A 22337-nucleotide genomic window follows, 5' to 3' on the forward strand; every position below is an offset into this window, starting at 1 on the left:
TGTCTCAGGATAATGCATTCGCTATTCCATGGTTGAAATACTTGAAATCACGTTTTCTCAGATTGGGGCGTTCTGAGTTGTTTGAAACCACTGATAGCATTACTAAGAGGGACCTGGAGGTAATAAAAATGGCTTACCTCATGGATAGGAAGATCCAGAGGGAAGCCATCGAGATTCAGAAGCCGAGTGTCAGAAAGTATGTTATGTTAAAAACATCTGCATGTATTGAGCCTTATCTAATGGGCACTCTGACCTCCCACGAAAAAAATGTATTGACTAGATTTAGACTGAATCTTTTATTTTTTGCTTGTTAGGCCAAGAACTGCTATTTTTAATAAGGTTGTAGCTCCCTGCGGCTGCGACAGAAAGTCTCCGCAGGATATACTGGATTTTATGTTTTTATGTAGATTTTATTAATACCCCCGCAAACGCTATCTGGTGTCACTTTTAAGAAAACTTAATTTCTGTCACATCAAATGTTGAGTACAGAAAATGCCTGAATTTGTAATGGTTTTATCTAGTGAATTTTTTTTATGAGCCTCTATGTACAACTCGGAAAAATCATGTATTTTTTTTTCTTTTTCTGGAATGTTAATCCCATATTTTGAGTTTTTTGTATCCTGATATGGCATGTATTTTTAAGAACAATGAATTTTGTACTATTGTATGTGTACTTTTATGGTTTTCAAAGAAAACCGAAATAAAGTCTTATTGATTGATTGAAAACATCTGCCTCGGTAGTTTAGCAAGAGAGAATTGCAAGTAGTGTTTTGTGTGTTGTACTGGATGCTTAAATATGTAATTACATGTCACATCTAAAAACGCATTTGTTTTAATATGCTACCTTTCTGTAGTTGTAGTTCAGTGTTCTCTTCAGGTTTGTTTTTAGTTTGTCTACCTTCATCTGTTCCGCTATTCACAATCCCACAATTTTTTCTTTATTTACTTATACAACTTTTTCCTTCTATTCATGTTCTCCTCATGCCTCGGAGGTTGGGGCTGTTGTGTTCATTTTGCGGTTAAGTCCCTGTCATTACTTTTTAAAATTTCTTTTCACATTACTTTTTATGTTTACTTATCAACTTCTCCTCCCTGAAGTTGAGCCTTGTGTTGTGTTCATATCCCAGGCTGTATTTGATTCCTCTTGCTGCACAGCCATTCTCAATCATGGGTGCTTTGCTCTTCTTCCTTGTCTGTATGTTTAGGCCCATAGAAGCTCTCCTCTCTTGCGTTACTCATGGTTGCAGAACGAGGGGAGGTAAGGCCAGGTCGCTAAACTCTCGCAATACCGTCAGATCCCTCGCTCTCTACATTGAAGCCTTTGATCCCTCATGCCTGCTCCCTTGGGTCCGTGGTGCTGGAAGAGTTTTCACAGTGGGGGTGCTGCCATTAATGTTACATCACTGAAGTCTTGGGGATGGTGAAAATTCCAAACGTCGAATGAAAAACAAGTGAGGCAATTGTGCCATGCCCATACAGCAGGAGAGTGATAAGGGTGTAGTATGTAGTTGCAGTTGCACTTTGGAGTAATGGTGAGGTAGCACACCGCCCTAAACTGAGAGAACAATGTTTATGTTGAAATGGCTGCCAAATATGGATTTGGTGTGATTCTATTAAAAACTTTGTTTTCATCATACTTCAGAATTAGAAAAAAATTCTTTATTTATGCTTCCCTATTTGCTGATATATTTATAGACGTATAGTTAATGTACAGTTCTCTAAAGGTAAGAAAAGAAACTGACATCCTGTAGCAGTTCACTTCATTTCCTGCAACCCCAGTACAATTGTCACCTAGGTCACTTTTATAAAATGCTCTTGCTTTGCAGTTAGAGAAATAAAAGTAACTAGCTCCTTTCCAATAAGCAGCAATTTGTCAGATGACATAGCCTTTGTCTCTGAACACAGACTAAGTGTGACAAGATCAAAACAAAACCTTTAAAGTATCATTATTGCACATTCACCATCTGAATTTCAGCATGGGTTTTTTTTTTTGGAGTACTGCAGTCCGTTTCCGTCCCCCGCACCCTCACTTCCAGCACTATGCTTCGGTGTGCTCTTAGCATGCCATGTTTGGTTCCACTACAAGACTGGATACTCTGTCTCCTTTCCTCGCTGCCACACTGTAAGTGGACTCTGGCTCACGCAACTCTCGGATGTCGGCAGATGAAAAATACTAAATCTGCAGTGCAGGTATCTTACATTGTTTCATAAAATAGCATGTTATCAGTTCAGCATATATTTGAGCAGACCAAGCTCCGCCTCAGTATCTGTATTTAAGCCCCCTACTTACTCTATCCTCAATCACAGTTCTAAAGAGTCCAAACTGCAAGGGTCCCTAAACCTAGGGAAGCTGAATAATTGATGTAGAACACAGGCAGAAAACTGCAAACCTAATTAGCAGTCAAGGAAGCCTTTTCACCAAAAACATACCCAAGGCTGCCACGGAATAGAATAGGCGGATTGGGGGCTAAAAAAACATAACTTTCCCTTACTTGGCTGCTGGCCGCCTCCTCTTCTGTTGATACACGGATGTACACAGGCTCCAAAATTCTCCTAAGCCAATCACGAAGCTGCTGTCACCAGCATGACAGCAGCATCGTGATGGGTCTGAGAGGCCTGGTTCAGCACTATGATAGGGGTGGGAGCTTGTACATGTTCTCCACCCTGGCTGTGAAATACTGCCAGGTTGAGAACATGCAAAGTGCACATGAATGTTTGGCAGACTCAAGAAAGCTAGCCAAATAGTCTTGTGCACTTAACACCTTGGATGCTCATGACGAGCTCAGCTCGTCATGACTGTTAGAACGCTCGCACACTGTGCAAATTCCCCTGCCGGGTGTGGTCATGACGAGCTCAGCTCGTCATGACCACACGACCACCATGGCTCATGATGTGCTGAGATCGTCATTAGCATCGGGGCGCTGCGCGCGCCCCCCCTCCCCCCAGCACAGCGGGGGAATATGCCCCGCACGGAAGGGGTTAAGTGCTCCAACTACTCTTCCCCCTGCTGGCTGTGACGACAGCCCAGCCCCACCCCCATAAAACTGCTTCAGTATGGAAAAATAAAATGATAATATAATGTTGTTCTTATCATTTTATTTATCCTTTTTGCATTGCTCAAAAAGCAGTGGGGTCGGCACCCTTCCACCTTAGCGGAGGAGCTGCTGCTGATAATAGGTGCAAAAGGGGGTGGTGATGGACGGAGCATCTGAATCAATCAAACACTCACACCCAGTCAAAAGATCTGGGTTTAATCCATCACCGTTCTTTAGCCCACTCTGCCACCCCAGTTCAGACATGGCTATATGCAAATCAGTCTGACCATGTGCCTCATGGGAACAGTCCAGCCCGAACTGCCAAGCCATGTCTTCCCTGGACCGGAAACAAGCCTCCGAGGACCGGTTTCTGGCATTCCAGCCATCTTCAGCCCGGCTTGCTTGAATCCAGTGGCAAGGAGGCACAGGGTCAGACTGATTTGCATATAGCCATGTCTGAACTGGGGTGGCAGAGTGGGCTAAAGAACGGTGATGGATCAAACCCAGATCTTTTGACTGGGTGTGAGTGTTTGATTGGTTCAGATGCTCCATCCCTCACCAACCCCTTTTGTACCACTGATAATAGGAGCCCCATAGACTTTTACTCGACCAACACCCAGGTTGGTATAAAAATAAGGGTAGTTCGATTAAGCTTGGTCCCAAAACTTTGTTTGCCATGAGAGTGTATATCACAGAGCGGGAACCGTGTACGGACTACACCATTTTCGGATGCTGTCAGATCAGTTCTCCCAAAAGATATCAATGACTCATGAACTTGGTCAAAGACATGGTAATTCTGTTTACTCGACTGGTAAGCATTTCGTACAAAATGTTTGGTTGAGAAGTCCGATTATGAAAGTCTTAATCCGTCCCTTTCGGTTACTTCATTAATCAATCTTTATTCGGTTTAAAAAACCATAAAAGATACAAGATAAAAACAGTTCATACATTGTAGGTAAACACAATTTTAATTCTTGTTTCCTTAGTATGCCTTTGGGCAGTCATAGTTGATAAAATGTTGGCTTTATAGTATAAAATCAATTACTCGATAAGTCGGATAAAATGTGATTAAAAAATGCTGATCTTACTATTCAGTACATTAAAACATAGAGGGACATATAAATTAAATGGACCAGACCACATTTAACAGCCCTCAAATCAATCCTATTTAGTCACCAGAGTAGCTTTCCAAGGGACATTCAACATAGAAAAATACCGTCCTGAAGATGGTCTAGCAGATGTCTTCACCAAAATTCGACAAATGCACCCATTGTTTTTAAATATTTTTCCCTTGAGGAATTGTTTTCTGTATAATTAGTTAAAATGTATTTATGTATATAGTGTATGGAATGGGTGACCACATTAGTGTCAATGAGATAAGCGCAGCAACAAAAAAAATGTAAATCTCGGTCAGTGTGTGTTTATATGTGCAGTATTTTATGTACCCTTCAATATGTTTCTTTTCTCAACATAACTTTGTGTTTTAAGAAGTATACACCCGTTTTGTGTTTTGTTCCTTTGCAGTCTTTCAAAGTTCTGTTCATGGTAAAATAAGGAATTCTCTTTTTTTGTAAATAACTCAATGTAAGCTATTGCTCAGAGATTATTGTAGATGACTTCATAACACCTGAGAATGAGTAGAAGTAAGAATCCCTTGTAGGCACTTTTAGAAGTTGATATAGTAAATGCCCAAGCCTCCAAGGGTCTATTGGGTTCCCCACTACTCCCTCTAGAGAGTTTATTTCAGAGCCCTTCATGTCGCAATAGTCACTGAATGAATCTAATAGATTTTGAAGTCCCTTATGAGTTTGTGATAATAAAATACTATTGTGTGCAAATAGAAGGGCCGGTACTGGCACCCTTCCTAACTTCAGTAAATCAGGTCTACACCCCAGAGATATTTTGGGGCGTCGTTTATGTATAGTGAGAAGAGGATGGGTGCTAGAACACACCCCTATCTTACACCCATCCTTATGGGGATTGCCTCAGTGAGTTCTCCCCTAGGTCCCCATCTAAGTTTTGTGTGGTTATCATTTTGTAAGCTCATTATCTATACAAGGAGATCCTCTGGTGCATCTTGGGTTTCCCGGGAGCTCCAGAGCAAATCTCTGTGGAAAAGGTCGAAGGCGGCCATCAAATCTATAAAAGCTATGTAGAGATGGCCTTTCTTTAAAATAGTGCATTTCCATCCCATGCAAAGGAGTCTATAGGCCTGATCAATTTTACTACTTCTAGGTCTAGGCCCAGCCTGGTACTGAGATAAACTATTATTTCCCTCTTTCCAGTCATTTAGATTTGATAAAAACCTGCTTAGCATAAATCTTCTGTTAGTGTATCAATTAGATTTATAGGCTGGTAATTTGCAGGACATTGACGATCACCCTTTTTTCAAATTTGAATGATTTCGTCCCCTTTCCAAGACTCTGGTAGTGGGGTACCTGCTGCCACAGCTTTACATAGAAATTGGTGTACGGCCACCAAACAGCTTTATCATGTTTCAGGAAGTCGCCTGGAATTTTATCGGTGCCTGGAGCTTTCCCGGGCTTAATTGCATCAATAGCTGCCAAAGTTTCCTCTTTGCTCAAATATGGTGTGTTAGTTTATCCCAATTTGGAAATCGCAATGGTGTTTGTTGTAATTCTTTCCTGGTTGAGTGATGATTCGGTAGTAATCTCTGAATATAGTTTAGAGAAATGGTTGACTCAAGTAGCGGAGTCCAAGAAGAGATCCATACTACTTCTCCCAGTTTTGTTACCCTTGGCTATCAGTCTCTAGAAGCCCACATGGGCCATTAATTGGTCCAGACGCTATCATCCCAGTCTCTTCGTTTGCGTTGGTTGTCTTTTGCACTTTGATCTTTTGTCTCTTAGTGTCTTGACATCTTTAGATTTTACTGCCAATATTAGCTCATTCTTTGCTTTGCAGCACTCCCTATTATAACACTGGTTGGCTGATGGGGAATGTAGCTGCATTCCCCACCTCGTTCTCTCTGGAAATTTTACTCAAGATCTATTTTAGTTTATTTGTCATTATGTGGTGGATCTGCACTATAGGAGTTTCTGGAATTCGAAGTTCAATGTAAGGGATGATGACATCTGAGAAGATATTATAAATCCCTGTCTTTACCCACTATTGATAGTAATAACCATAAAGCACTGAATTGGCTAAGTATAGGTTGAATTGGAGTTGAGTTATTAACATTATTTCTCCAATTCATAGGTACGAGGAGGGAGCCTGATAGTGTTAAGCACAATGGGTAATGGTCGCTATCATCTCTCGTTTCGACTTTTAGATCATACACATTAGACCAAGAGTTAGAAGTTACCATTATATAATCAATACTACTCTTAGTAGTTCCCCTATTAAATGTAGGGGCACTTGGTCTATCTGATAGCAGCCTACCATAACAGACCCCGAGTCCCTGTCCTGACACCAATCGAATAAGTAGAGAGACTGAAACTATGCAGGTTACTGTAGGGCCAGCTTCGCAGGAAGGAACATTATTTGCCATGTCCTCTTCTTCAAAAATGGTATCCATTCCCACAAACTGTTCTAATTTTCAGTTAAAGTCTTCCCCTCACAATTACTACTGCCATGGAGTCAATTGTATTTGAAAACTTGTCTGGCAACTCTATAACTGGAGATTCCTTACTGGATGGACTTGGTCTATTGTAAACATTTACGATACAAATTGCAGCTTTGTCATTTGTTAATACCTTTATCCCCAGTATATTTTATGTTGGAATTTCCAGCCGAGTTGTTTCAACATTTCAGGTGATTTTTACCCATATACCAAGACCACCCGAGGGTCTGACTCTTACTGAGGGGGCGGCACTGATAGTAAATGTTTTATACCCAAGCTTATGCGGGGTTTCCAATGCCCAGGTTTCTTGCATCAATTAGAATTCACTATGGTTGATAAATGCCTGCCATTCACAGTCTATTAATTTTCTTTGCAGCCCGCTATGTTCCATGATGTCAATCGTATTTCTGGATGTGTAGGTTCACTCCAGAGTTGGGAGCCATCTGGGACATGGTCTACCCCTATTTCCATCTATCTTCTAGAATAGTGTATTGCTTAATAATAGGATCAATTGAGGAAAGGTTATCATTGGGTGAGATAAATCTCACCGGGCTATTAGAGAGTGGTTCTGTTCTCAAATCAAGTGCTACTAGCCTATCAGCTATATTTTTTGTTTTTAATATTAGAAGTATGGTTACAAGGGTTGAATTTTCACTAGTTAAACGCTCCAAATCCAGTAGGTCCGAGTGTATTTCAAGTAGGCAGTCGCCTTGTGTCGGATCCAGTGTATTACTTTATTTTTCAGCTCTTCTTTGTCCTCCCTATATGAAGAGAGACTAAGCTTGGGGATGTTGGTCACAAACACTTCCTAGCTCATTTGTTTGGGGGTACCAGTTTTCCTATGTGTGGTGGTCTGCCAGCGCCCTGTATGGCTAATCAGTGGATTTCTCATGTACTGCATTGCATATTGATCCTGCTCCCGTGCTTGACTTTCCCTTCCCATTCTCTGCCAGTTGGTATGTCTCCCCTGTTTGGGTTATGTTGGATATTTTTATAGGTGCGATCCCTCCACGCTCCCTCTGTCCAATCATTTCCCCCTCCCTGGTCTTGCTCATCCACAGCTGTAGTTTTTTCTCATGTTTTTTTCTCATGTTACAGTACCACAAGCTGGTTCACAGCTTCACATCGATAGGTAAGTCCATTTGTTTTGATCACTAAACCGCCGTTTTTTACGAGACCTCGGGCTATGTTTTTAACAGCATGTTTTCACTTCACATATACTCACGAATACACACCGTTCTCACATAAACATTGGCACTAAAATAATCAAGAAAAATGATTACAATGGTTATGTAAGAAAATGTACAGATGCTATGTCCTTGGTTACCTTTCAGATAAGCTCCCCGAAGAAGGGCGTTTCAGCCCGAAATGCATCGGAGCCATTGAAATGTATTGATTATGTTGATGATTGTTTAAAAAGGATTGAAAGCAATTCCAAAATAATGCGCCAAGCATATGAAATTTAAATAAGAATAAATTACAACTTTCAAAGAAATAATTGTGGAGTCCTTCTTATGACAAGGAATCAAAGGTGTGCCCTGAAGGGATGCACCCAATGTTTGGAAGCACAACACTGACTTATTAAACACAACGTTATTCCAGGACGGAAACGTCACCTAAGGAACACCCAAACGTATAATAAAGCATTTAGACTGAATCTTAAACCTGAACTTCAATCATTAGAGGCTGTGCACCTACCACAGAAACCTTACATTATTACTCTTGATCCGTCCAACAGGAAGGTAGCACGCCCACCACCCAAACATGTTATATGAGGAAATCACCAAATCAACAGAGGCGAAAGCAGACACTTTCGCATTTGGAGAACAGGAAGCATCACAGATATATGCTCTAATTAACGAGGACATAGCACAAACATCCACTAACCACACCAAGGAACAAAACATGAGGCAGCTTATTTACTTATCAAAATGGGAAATAAACCAAAAATTGCATGCTAGCACACTTGTGAAATATCATTGGGCACAGCGCATCCCTAGAGGTTTACGTATAGCATTAAAGCCATCACTGTATAAGAATTCAAAACGTTTTCAAGAAAGATGGTACGCCATCCTAAATAATTGCTGTCTAGACCTCATCCTACTAATTGTGGAGGAATTATCAAGCATTTTAAATGATTTGACAAAGGAAATTGTAGAAGTGTCGAATGAGTTAGCAAACATGATGTTCACAGAAGAGTGGTCCAAAACCGTGGAGGATATCAACACACAGTTGGAAAAGCATTAACGGGAAATAAATGAAAGAAAAATCTGGAAATATCGGAGAGATACCCTAGACTACAAACTAGGGGAGGTATACACGTGGGCGGAAGTCTACGCACAAAGAAGAAGAAATAGACCATATACCCAGCAAACAGATACCTCTTCATCTGGAAGTGATATATCCAATAGACCACAAAAGAAACTGACTCGAACTACATCCAGGCCACAAGACATGACATCAGAGGAATATCAATCTACCTCAGGAACCACTAAAACACAAGCCACCACTAGTGCGTCTTTTTTAGGACAAGGCCAAGAAGAAAGAGGAGACCCAGGAGGGGAAAAAGACAAAGAGCATCCAAACATTCGGAGCACAACACAACCCAAAAAAGACAAGAAGAAACCAACACAGAAAGGCAACTAGTCCTCAACATTTCGGATTTTTCATTAAACCCAAATGAAATGAAGCTACTTCAGAAAGGAACATCATTTGTCCCAACTATAAAAACACAGCAATTAGAACTGGAGGTCAGTACCTTCAAATATATGCGCAAACTGAAATTAAGACTTTTTTTGAGAATGTTTTACCACCTCAAGAAAAGGAACAAACGGATCAACTAATGTGTCTCAGGCCAATCAGCACCTACCAAGCCCCTATCAGTCACAAATGTTTGGAAGTTTTTGAGAATTTAATCAAACAGGACTTAACCAAATTAAATTACAATAAAAAATCTAAACAAAACATCACACAAAAAGACGTAGACACTTTGAGAAAGATCGCTAATAACGATATTACGTGTATCCAGGCCGACAAAGGCGGGGCACTAGTTATCCTGAACACAGAAATATATGAAAAAAAGTAATGGAGCATATTTCAGATAAAGAAACTCACATGAAATTGGATGACAACCCCACAACCAGATTCAAAGAAATTCTCAAAAACATATTGGACAAAGCACATGATGAAGGAACGATCAATGACAAAACAAGAAAATTCCTGTTGAAACAAAATCCCAGAAGCCCATCATTTTACATGGTTCCAAAAATACATATGTGTTTAGAGGATCCTCCCCTGAGGCCGATTGTGTCGACCAGGGGAAGTCCCCATGAACCTGTAGGACAATTCTTGGACAAGTACCTCCAACCCACAGTAAAAATGATGGGAAGTTACATCAAGGACACAACGGATTTCTTGTTAAAACTAAAAACTGTTGAAATCAATGACAATGACAGCCTAATAATGTGCATGGCAGATGTAAAGTTGCCATACACTTCTATACCCCCTGCATGGGGTATAGAAGCCATGGAGATAGCAATTTTAAACACCAACATAGATCGTCCAATGCAAATGTTCCTAATGGTATTGGTTTACTTTACATTATACCAAAGTTACTTTGAATACAAGGACCAATGGTATCTTCAACTCACAGGTACCTCAATGGGGAATTGTGCTGCACCGTTATATGCTAATATTTTCATGAAACAATATGAAGACACGCACATTTTCTCGGACCTAACATGGAAAACCAACACTAAACTTCTAGTCAGATACATTGATGATGTCTTTATTCTTTGGAACAACTCACAAGAGATGCTACAACAGGCATTACTAGCTTTAAATAATATCAATGAAAGAATACAATTCACCTGGGAAATACAAAAAGAAAAAACACATTTTTGGATGTACAGATTACCTTAACCCAGACTGGCCTGGAAACAGACCTTTTCAGACAACAAACTGACAGAAACAATACATTACATTCTACCAGCTTTCATCAAAAATCATTAAAACATCATCTACCTTTCTCTCAGATGACAAGAGCAAAAAGAATGACATCAAATGAGGATAAGGCCATACAAAGAATTGAGGAAATGGGACAAAGATTTGAGGATAGAGGTTATCCTAAAAAAATAGTTGAACAAGCAAAACAACGCGTATCTTTAACATCAAGAACCAGTTAGCTGAAAAGCACTGAAAAACAAAAAAACACCAGAATAGTACTGGTTTCAAAATATTCAACTCTAAGTCCAGCTTTTAAAAGAATCATAATGAAACATTGACCGGTCTTAAGTATGGAACTAGACTTTAAATCCTTATTCGTACAACCACCGCTATTTGCATACACAAGAAATCACAATTTGGGAGAACTATTGAAAAAAGACACCCCGTTACAAACTGTAGCAAAGGGAACGAGAGCCGGTACAAATTGCAACAATGTCATAAGAGGTAATACCATAACGCACCCCATTAAGGGTTTTAACATCAAACTGAAGGCATCAGCAACTTGTGACACATCTAATGTGATATATCTACTAAAATGCCCATGTGGAAAAGTATATGTGGGGAAGACTGAAATAAAAATAAAAATCCGAATCAACGAGCACAAGTCAAACATCAGAACGCATAATGAAAGCGCATCAGTTGCCACGCATTTCAGTGAAGTGAAACATAGCGTTTCACAATTAAAGTTTCTGGTCCTAGAAGTAATCAAGAACATGGAAGGCAGAGACATTAATAAATATCTCCTACGTAGAGCGAATTTTGGGATACACAAATTGAACTCGATGAGGCCGAACGGATTAAATGATCGCATGGAATTCACATGCTATCTTTAAAATGTTATAACAGTGATAAAGGAATTGCCATTTTGGCAAGAGATGTCAGTTCCAAGGTGCCATTAGTGAATCACTTCCATTGTAACACAACACACCTCACACACCCACTCGATACATTTTATTTTGTGTATTTTAATTTCATTTATTTTATTTTTCTAATCTCATATTCGATTAGCTCTTTGAATAGCCCACATAGATTCCAGCGACCACTCCAAAATGGCTGCCGCATTCCTCCCGACGTCTTTAGTCCGTTTTCCACCACAACTGAAACACGTGGTCAGATACGAAGCCAATGAGTGCTCCGAATGTTTACAAAACCGTAATGCCGGCCGGCAGTAACACGGAAGCAGATATTTATCTAAACCAGAGCAGCTTGTGACTTTGGCGCATACAAACTGTAAGTAACAGGACACTGTAATGTAATCTTTCATTATAGTTTTTTCTCATGTTACAGTTCCACAAGCTGGTTCACAGCTTCACATCGATACGCAAGTCCATTTGTTTTGATCACCAGAATGCTGTTTTTTCACGAGACCTCGGGCTATGTTTTCACCAGCATGTTCTCACTTCACATATACGCACGAATACACACCGTTCTCACATTAACATTGGCACTAAAATAATCAAGAAAAATGGTTACAATGATTATGTATTTGGTTATGTAAGAAAATGTACAGATGCTATGTCCTTGGTTATCTTGTAGATAAGCTCCCCGAAGAAGGGCATTTCAGCCCCAAATGCATCGGAGCCATTGAAATTTATTGATTATGTTGATGATCGTTTAAAAAGGATTGAAAGCAATTACAAAATAATGCGCCAAGCATATGAAATTTAAATAAGAATAAATTATAACTTTCAAAAAAATAATTGTGGAGTCCTTCTTATGACAAGGAATCAAAGGTGTGCCCTGAAGGGATGCAACCAATGTTTGGAAGCACAACACTGACTGTTTGTTCTGTTTTCCCATCTGTGCCTATCCTCAATGTTTTTGTATAATGAGGCTGATCTTAAACCCACTAGTTGTATATGCGTTCCAGGGTCCTCCTATTTTTTTTTTATCTCCTTTTTTTGAATCTTGTAGTCTCAAGTTATTGATTACAGGAGCTCAGGTGTCAATCTGGGTCCTCTTACGACATGCACAGGGTTCATCTTGAGCAGGTTCCCTAACTTTACCATTATTACTAGTTCGGGTACCTATTATTGCCTTTAGGTTGGCGACCTCTTTTGGTAGTGTGCCTAATTTCTGGAAAAGGTCGGCTATCAAATGTGTGCTTTCATTGGTTTGTAAACTATTGACCTGTATTGCTGGCACTTTTTTTTTTTTTTTTGCAGAGTTTTATATAGCGCAAACTTGACCCGCACCGAATCGGGTATCAGAGCGCTTTACATAGCACCAGTTACGTTACATGAGGACACACATTCATTTTTGTTAGGCACGGGGAGATTAAGTGAGTTGCCCAGGATCACAAGATGTTTGTCATCGTTACTGAGACCCGAACCCATCCTTGTGTGCTGTCAGGTTGTTGTGCCTGCATATTTATATTGGGTAAATGAGTGGGTATTTCCATAGTGTTGATGTCTGGTATTGAAGCTAGAGGGGAGTACCAGTTAGAACATGCAATAGGCTTCAGAGACTCTCTGCCTCTCCGGGTTCTGTTTGGCACAGGTGGTGCACTAGTCTTTAGCTCCTGATGGGTAATGTGTTCACTTTGACTATGGAGCATGTGTTGGGGGAAGTGATATGTGGTGTACATAGAGGGGGTTCAATTAATACCTCTGTCAGACCCTTTGCTGTAAGATTCTCTACTTGGAAGCCTGAAGGACATTTAGTATAAAAGGCAGTGATTTTGCTCTTATTAATTGATTTACATTTCATGTTTAATATCGATTCCACCTCTTCAATCAGATTATCTATATCTTCAATGGAGCAATTGTCGGTTGTGCTCTTTCTTATTTTTGACAATTTGCCTTTGGCTAGGCCCTCACGGGCCTTCCATTTGCCCATTATGACAACAAGATTTATATGATGTCGGGGGAGCTTCCCTTTCCCAGTTGTACACCCACCCAGGCTACACTTAAAAGATCCCCCTTTTCCTTTTTGTGAATACTGAGCCGGTACAGAGCTCCACCAAGTAGAGGAGTAACAGTTCGCAACAAGGCACGGAAAAAAAAGAAAAAAGGAAATGGAAAAAGGGAGGTATAGGCTAAACCTAGGATGTATTAGACTTCACCAATAAATCGTCAATTCGGCTCCCAATTTTAATAGTCTACAGTTCACCCCGCAAAGGTAAAAACTAGGTAACAAGTTATTGAGTCTCTTTGAGAACCTCGCATCTAAAAAAATGGATGTCCAATTTCGAATATATTCCTGATACTTGATTGTAAAAAAAGTACAATAGTCTTTCTTTAAATATATTGTACAGGGAGCAGTTAAAAGTCTTACCTAAGACTGAGAGTGGTCACGGTGCCAACAACCAAGGGGGGTGCCCCTGCCCTGTCTCTTCCTGGTCCTGACGGGTGCATGCGTCCCATACTGAGGGAGCCCTGGCTGAGATTTATGCGCCTCCTGGCACGTAGATTGCAGCGTTGGCGGTGCCAGAGCCGCTGGGCAGGCAGGGGGTTGTGGTAGTCTCTCCCTGCGGCCCAACAAACAGGAACGGGCTCCTGCACTGCGGGAGCCCTAGCCGAGCTTTATGTGCCTCCTGATGAGTAGATTGCAGCATTGGCATAGTCAGAGCGCTGGGCAGGCTGGGGATTGTGGGCGTCCCCCCCCCCCCCTCCCCTCGGCCAAACAAACAATCAGGAACGGGCTCCCCTTTCATGTAGCAATCGCATTTAGAAAGCTGATCCCAAAGATTTAAAGACTGATGCGCCTATACTCCTGTTTTTGATAATCAGCTTCACCAACAGTACTCATGACCTTTTTGTTCTTTTTTTTTTTGTCCATTTGTCACAATCTTGGACCCTTTTCTTTACTGGAATCCCATATTTTACGTGTATAGATTTTATGCAAATGCCAGTAGGCTTAATGCAAGTAATCCTTAAAACAAGAGGTGGACATAAATCCATGTGAGTTCTGCTGTGATTGGGAGACCCATGACTCATTTTTTAAGTTTTTTCATTCTGCATTGACCTTTAACGGTTAACATAATTTAAATGTTATGCTCTGCACCTTACAAATATGCAGGTGATTGTTTTTCAACAATGGAACCTCTTCATGTTTTTTTTTTTAAATAGAGGAAACATGTGCAAATCGCTCTCCAGCACATCCATCAAGCAGTCACCTTACCCATTAGGTCTAAAAATAGAACATGTAACAACTTCACCAAAATGTGTTTTATGTAACATTAAAATGCACTTTCTTAGTACCCCAGTGTCCGGCCATGTCATAGCTACCAATAGGGAGACATCCATAACTCTGGAGAATGAGCTACCAATGCCCAGTGCTTAATTCGAGCTGGTTATTTCCGGTGCTGGACACTTAATTGTTAACATCCTCACTGATGACAATGTGCCACATGATGATTCTGTTTGTCTAATTTAGAGACCAGCAAAACAGTTGTTTATTAGTTCAGTATACATTAAAAATTACTCATCTGCCGCCAAAGCCATTCTTATAGCTTTGGAATCTCAATTTGTCACATTTGTCATACCAGTGTTATGGTTAGTTATTGTATTATTACTGTAATTGACAGAGCTGAAAGCGGCACTGGGGGGTGGAAGCAGAGTCTGCCTCCTGACAATGTCCCGGGCACTTATTTTTAACAAATTAAAAACTGCTAATGCCCTAGTGGGACTCTGTAGCCTCCTTTAACTATAAGGAATTTCTGGGGGAGCTGGAGGTTCTGAACCAGATTCCCTTGTTTATTCATAATTTTTCTCAAGTATTTCTCTTTGAGAGTCCACTCAGCAGGTGGTGTATCCATGTGAAAAACACCCGATCAGCTAATGTCATAATCCTGATGAGGTTGTTAATTCACTTTACCAGCCCCATCAAAATTAAAATTAGTAATGTGGTTATAACCAGGGACAGTTTATTGGATCTTGACCTAGTGTTTGCTAATTCAGCTTGGTCATTGAAAGTGCACTTGATGTAAATGAGAAGCTTACAAAATGAGCACATGTAAGTGTACCCTACTTGCTTTAAATTAATGAATGTTTTTTGTGCAGGTTGTAAAACTACTAAACTCTAAAAGATCCCAAGCAGTTGGCATATTGATGTCCAGCCTTCATCTAGATATGAACGATATTCAGCATGGTAAGCAAATCCTTTAGAGACTCTCCCAAAGCGAATTGCAAGCAATCAGTTGATCCAATCTTTTTTTTTTTTTGCACCTATAGCTTTAATAGTTTTGGTTCTTCCAAACAGTTGCTACTTTATTAGCTAGATAAATGCTTTACTTTGTTTCTTTTCCTAGTGAGGAGCAAATGAAATGTTTTATATAATTTTTTCTGAAAGTGTACATCTATTCTGGCCGATAATCTAAAGTTTGGAAGCATAGTCATACACCAAGTTACACTGTTGACAAAGGTATTTGATTTAGTTCGTTTTTGTACCCTGTACCACTAGCACTGGTGTTTTCCATATGCAGTGAAAAAGATGGATCTATTACGAAGTCAGTCAGATGAGCATCTGACGCGCATTGTAGCATAAATGGAGTCAGCGGTCCAGCTTCCATTATTACAATGCATTTTGTCTATTGTGGTTTGTGGTGCAGGCTGCAGCACAAACTGCATTAGAAATAATACACTTTTAAAACAACCATGCACCGTGTGGCTCACCCCATGAGGAGCCTGCCACATGGTAAATGGATGTTTGGGGAGGCAAAGCAGAGGCTGTGGGGGATGGGGGCCCTGCTAGGGGCCTCCAAAGTCTCTTTCCGATAGCATTTCCATGATTGAAAGGCCGTCATGGAAAGGTTGTTGCAAATGGACATCATAATCCTGAGCAGTGCCTGAGCAGGCACCACCGCCACTTGGGATCATCTTTCTGACCGATGCTCCAATAGGATCTTCGCTCTTGTCTGAGGTGTTGGTCTTTCCCCCAGACCTCAGCAGTCTGACTGGCATCATAATGTGGAGGTCTGACGGATGAGTCAGATTGTCGGACGGACCGCCACCGACAGCCTGTCGGTGGTAATCCGCCAGAGATCAGAATAGGCCCCAGAGTACAGAGACACTAGTTCACCAAACAGAAAGTGTTGGTAACATCTAGTTTCACTAAGCTGCATTCTATTGTGGAGTAGCCATAGGGGATCCTTAGTCTTCAAAGAAGCGTTATTTTATGTTGTCAATAGTTCCCTAAGACGTCAGTAGCTGGACAGTCCAATAGAAAAGTAAATCATGACAGAACTGAACCCTCTTTGTCAGAAATAGTTTCACATACAATAAGGCTTCCTTTGGGCAGAGAAACATTCCCTTTTTACGGGAACTGTGAATTGGGTTACTATCATTTTTAATTGCTCCAGTTAGGGTGATGAGGTTACAGAATATAATGTGGCTTGAGAGATTGCTCAAGCATACATAGTCTGGAGAGCTTTAGAAAGTTTGTCACTGCTTCCAGGAAAATTTTCTGGAATATTTGTATTGTAGAAAAGCCAAAAACCATACATAAAACGCACATCTATGAAATGTAGGTAGCCGAAATGACCAATAAATATTTAGACGATGATTGCCAATCAAAATTATTTCTGACTTTGCATATCTTCTATAGCTTTTGCATACACAAAATGAAGAGTTCAGTCTGAGATGCAAAATTTATAGGCTTTTGATTGGTGCATGACATTCGCATGAATTTCTTTCAAGTTAAACATATATAATTAAAAAACAAAGCCTAAAGATAATAAGCATAGAAAAACATTCAATATTAAGTTACAGTAGACATTATCATTGTAGGACAAAAGTGTATGGAATAAAATAACAGAATTACAAACCGGATCATACCGCAATGCAATGCATTGTTAACATTGTCATCTGCAGGTGACCACTACATATAGTATTAAAGTTAGATATACTTGGAGAAGTTGAGAAAAGATTCACTCTTCAGTTTTTAATATACCAATTCTCAGCAATGAGGAGATAAACCAATTGAATATTTTCCATTGGAAATGAATTAACCTCATATGCCATGAAAACATCTTTATTCTTTGAATAAAAGTATAATGCTTTAAAGTTTTGTCTAAAGTGAGTGCATAAATTATTTGAAATAGAAACAATTGTAGAAATGATACTCTTAATTTTATTCCACAAAGAGCAACAGTTTAACCATCGACCAATCATATGCGGTATTGTTGTTTTGTTATTTAAGCTCTTCCACATTTTAGGAGAGTACCTCAATTTAGCTTAAAACATTGTATTGTGGACCCGCCAGAGACGTTTTTAAGGCATGGGCAATGTGGACAATTGCACAAGGTCCTCACCTCTATCCCTACCGCTACCCCACAGCCCTTTTTGCTTTGTTGTCAGCAATTCAATACTCAACAAAATCAATTAGGTGGGAGTTGAACCACTCATGTGGTTCAAATCTTTTGTAGTGTGGTACTTTCCCATTAAAGACACCCACCGTCCCCGACTTATTGATCAAGGTCCACAGAGAACTTACTGATTTCGTTTTCTAACAAGTTTTTATGATCTTATGTTTTGTACAGCGGTTTTGAATTGCGATGAATCTGTGGTTGATCTGGAAGCCCTTCGAGCCCTCTTTGAAAATGTGAGTAATGTATGTTATGCTATTTAGTATTTTTTAACAGTGTACACGAGTCGTCAGTATATATATAATTTTAAAGTTGTTTAGAAATCAACAAGGAGAACAAAGCGTTATTCAGTACATTTGTATTTGTATTATCCTGTTGAGTATTTTACTTTCAACTCAACCTAAAAGAAGCGTTTCAATGGATGGTAAGGTGCCACTTTTCTATTTAATTGGACCAGCTAAGCAACCAGTTAAGCGCTTTTCTCCAAGCCCCATGAGAACAAAGGTCCCTGACAGTGTTTTTTCCCCATGGAAATCGTAATTTAACTGCTGAGTTGATGAAATTGGAAGGATCTTATTGCTTTAATGCCTGAGCTACAGTGCTTAAGGTGATCCGGTCGTTCCAGATGTGGTATATCAGTACTCATTTTTGGGAAATAGTAATTATTATTTCTTTCAACTGACTGTCACCCACAGCAAGAGAACAAAAAAGGGAGAAAGTGTGAAACAGTGACAAGGAGAGGAAGAGGAAGTGGGAATGAAAAATAACCTGCAAGAGTGAAATAAAAGGGTGAGGGGTGTCTGCTGGTGGATGAAAAAGGCGTGAGGTCCACCTGCCATCCTAACGAGGGCCTTCGTGTAGCACATGACTTGATGGTGTTTTTGAGAATTCATGCCCCTCCGCCCTAACATGTTTTATAGGGGCCAATCTTCTGGGACCATTGTGGTGTGCTTGCCTATCAGTAGGATTGATCTGGGTTTTCCTGTTCGCACGTTCTGTCTAAGGCTTAAGTGTCCGCCCCCACCACTAGTAATCTTCCAATTATTTGCATGAAGTCTAGGTCACAGGGCATGCCTAGCCACGTATTCCTTACTCGAAGTTGAGGAGGAGGTCACATCAGGTAAATTTAACGGAGATGCTAGTTTGTTTTTATACTCCCATATATCATAGTGTACATCAACATCGTATTGTTCAATATTTATCTGGGCCGATTTATTCTTTGGCAAGATGGACCAAAGCAAACCTGACTTTTGACATATAGCCATGCCAGTCTGACCCTTACCATCACCTCTTATTTATTTATTCATTTAAAGAGTTTTATATAGCGCTGGCTAGACCCGAAGGTATCAGAGCGCTTTACAAGAGAATCAATAATGATACAGAAAAAAAACATCAATTACACAATGCATCACAAAATAGTCAATACAATTAGGAGAGGAGAGAAAGGAAAGAGAAAAGTAGTGGAGGGAGCAGTAGAGGTGAGAAAGGGAGGCTATGGGAAGACAAACATGGAGACTAAAAGGAAGTCTGTCAAAAGACCGACTGGGTAGGTGACGACCGAGGCAGGAATCCACGGTCAATCTCCCCTATAGCTAAACCAAGTAGCTCCATCTGGCATCAGACAAAATAGTTCAGTCTCAATACATTGAGAGAGGAGGGAAAGGAGAGAAAGAAATAGAGGGAGGATGCGGGAAGAGATGAAGGAAGAGACGCAAGGAAATCTGTCTAAAGTCCGACTGGGTAGGTGACGTCCAAGGAGGTAATCCCCGGCCTGTCTCCTCTATAGCTAAACCAGGTAGCTCCATCGGGCTTCAGACAAAATGGCTAGATCTCACTTTACGCGGGAGAAAGTTGATAAACAGGTAAACAGGTTGGGGACTAAGGGTCAGGAAAGGTGAGGGCAAAGGTCAGTAATAGGAAAGAGGAGTAGAGTAGAGTAGAGTGGAGAGGTGTAGGGGGTAGGGAGAAAAGGTCAGGAGGGATGCAGGAGAGGAGAGAAAGGAAAGCGAAAAGTAGTGGAGGGGGCAAGGTGAGGGGAGGTTAAGGGAGGAGACATACAAGGAGAGACCAAAAGGAAGTCTGTCTAAAGACCGACTGGGTAGGTGACGACTGAGGCGGGAATTCACGGTCCATCTCCCCTATAGCTAAACCAGGTAGCTCCATCGGGCCTCAGACAAAATAATCAGTCTCAATACATTGAGAGAGGATTGAAGGAGAGACATAAATAGAGGGAGGATGCGGGAAGAGGCGACAGGAGAGACAAAAGGAAGTCTGTCTAGAGTCCGACTGGGTATGTGACGTCCAAGGAGGAAATCCCCGGCCTCTCTTCCCTATAGCTAAACCAGGTAGCTCCATCGGGCATTGGACAAAATAGCTAGATCTCAATTGACGCGGGAAAATTGATAAACAGGTAAACAGGGTGGGAGCTAAGGGCCAGGAAAGGTGTGGGCAAAGGTCAAAAACAGGAAAGAGGAGTAGGGTGGAGAGGGTTAGGGGTTAGGGAGAAAAGGTCAGGAGATACGCAAGAGTGTTTGTTGCGTCCGTTGTTTTTGGTAGGAACAGGCAGTATTTCAGGAGCAGTAACAATGTAGGGTGATTACATCACAGCTTTGTTGTCTATTTTGTCTCTGTAGGCTCTGAAGACCTGCTTCGTACCACTGTTTTTGTTGGACTTGGCCATGCTTCTATTAGACTCTCCGCAAGTTTCTCGCTTTTGGTCGCCAGGGTATCGATGCACGTGTTCATTTTGGTTACAGTAGAGGTGAGGCTGGGCTGTATTACGAGCAGGAGGGAGCCATATTCACTGCCAGGCAGGACAAAACACAGAAAGCTTGCAGAGGAATAGAGACCCTTTTGCACCTGGGTTTGGCCGACCCCAATCTGAGACCCTTCTGTGCGATTCATTTGATGACGTGTAGGAAGGGAAGCTCGAGCTCATGAGGTGTTCTACAAGAGAATTGATCAAGGAGCGGTTGGGGAGAGTAGCTAGAAGGACTTTTAAGATGGCGGTCGGTTCATTCCCTCAGTGAGACCATGGCCCCTCTCGAAAGGACAATGGGTCGCCGTCAGAATAAAATGGGAGTTACCATGTGTGCAGGAGATTCAACAATTCCATGTCCCACAAGGAGGGGATGAAAGCAGGGACCTCAGTATCGGCTGGTATACGATGCACTGAATCACAGAGTGGGCCGCCATCTTAGGGTCAGGCTGCAGCTCACTCGCAAACTTCAGGGATTGTTTGAAAAACTACAAAACGGGATTATGCCTTAACAGAGGTCAATAGAAGATAGATTTTACCTTAAATCTGAGAGACCAATAAGAACGGGATTGCTCGATCACGTGGATTTGGCGTCACGGAATTGAGTATTCATGGTGCGGTAGGATCGGGAGCTGCGCTCTAAATGTACGGGTCCGGGTGATTGCATTCTCATTGCAGCGGCAGAAGGTTGATATCCACGATCCGTGGGTGAGTTCCCACTATGGGTACAGTGCAGATCGGCCCTCCCCCCAGCAACAGGAGCAGTGGCGGTAGGCTTTTGCGTGCAGCGAAACCAGCGGAGGGCAGCTCGTCAGGTGGGTAAGCACCGGTGCCCAGTCACAGGGCACTTAGCTTGGCGGGCAGTTGTTGCTTGCCGGGCTCGGGCTGTAGGTCGTCCGGTTAATTGGGTGAGAGTGAGTTATTAGGCTCAGCGGGAAGAAGGCATGCGGTTGAGAGGCTTGCGCCAGCCATTTGATTCCTGATGGTGTTGCTCTCAAAGGGCTGCAGCTCGGTCTCAGAGTTGTTAACAGCATGTTGCAGTGACTCAAAGTAGAGGATAGTTGCATTGCATAGCGGAGGGTTTCATCTGGGCAGAGATGTCGAGCAAGACGATGGAGTGTGGGGCATGGTCAGGGATTTTCACAAAATTGTGATCTCAAACCCCGGAGCTTCGGTGGGGAGCTCCAGCTCGGCAGCCATCTTGCTCAGCCACTACTTTACTGTGCCTGGATCTCTCATGTGTCTCATTGTTGCAAAGAGTAAAGGAAAAAGAAAAGAAAAACATAAAAGAGAACAATGATCGAGAAAGCAATGGCATAAAAATAGAATAAGATTAAGAATTTCAGGAACATTAAGCTAAAAGTAGTCGAAGAAACAAAAAAACGGATGAAGCGCTTTCAAGGGAAAGAAACCGGTAAAAACCATACACACAAGGGTTGAGAGATGAAGTAAAAGATAAAGTTTAAAGAGGATACTAGGACAACTGAACAAGTGGAACAGAAATTTAAAACAAATAGATTAGAAATTACATGAAATCGCAATGAAAATAACAGTAAGAGGAAAGAGTAGGGTTCAGAGGCCATATCAATGGGGACAGTGAAGGAGAGAAAATGGAAATGAGTGAAAATCTAATGAAAACACAAGTGAGAT

The 22337-nt window shown here is 41.2% G+C and overlaps 1 protein-coding gene across 3 annotated transcripts in view; it reads left to right on the top strand.

Annotated features, from left to right (window-relative positions):
• The window catches only part of LOC144763565 (uncharacterized), an 803973-nt gene that overhangs the window by 224543 nt on the left and 557093 nt on the right, over positions 1 to 22337 (top strand). For 2 of the 3 annotated variants that reach the window (XM_078649284.1, XM_078649285.1), the window contains 2 exons: positions 15627 to 15714; positions 18104 to 18165. The exons of the other annotated variant lie outside the window; for it this stretch is intronic. In XM_078649284.1, coding sequence (XP_078505410.1) covers positions 15627 to 15714; positions 18104 to 18165 — 150 coding nt within the window. The remainder of the gene's footprint in view (positions 1 to 15626; positions 15715 to 18103; positions 18166 to 22337) is intronic. 3 annotated transcript variants of the gene reach the window in all.

The sequence above is a fragment of the Lissotriton helveticus genome, chromosome 6, assembly GCF_964261635.1.
Source record: "Lissotriton helveticus chromosome 6, aLisHel1.1, whole genome shotgun sequence".
NCBI lineage: Eukaryota > Metazoa > Chordata > Amphibia > Caudata > Salamandridae > Lissotriton > Lissotriton helveticus.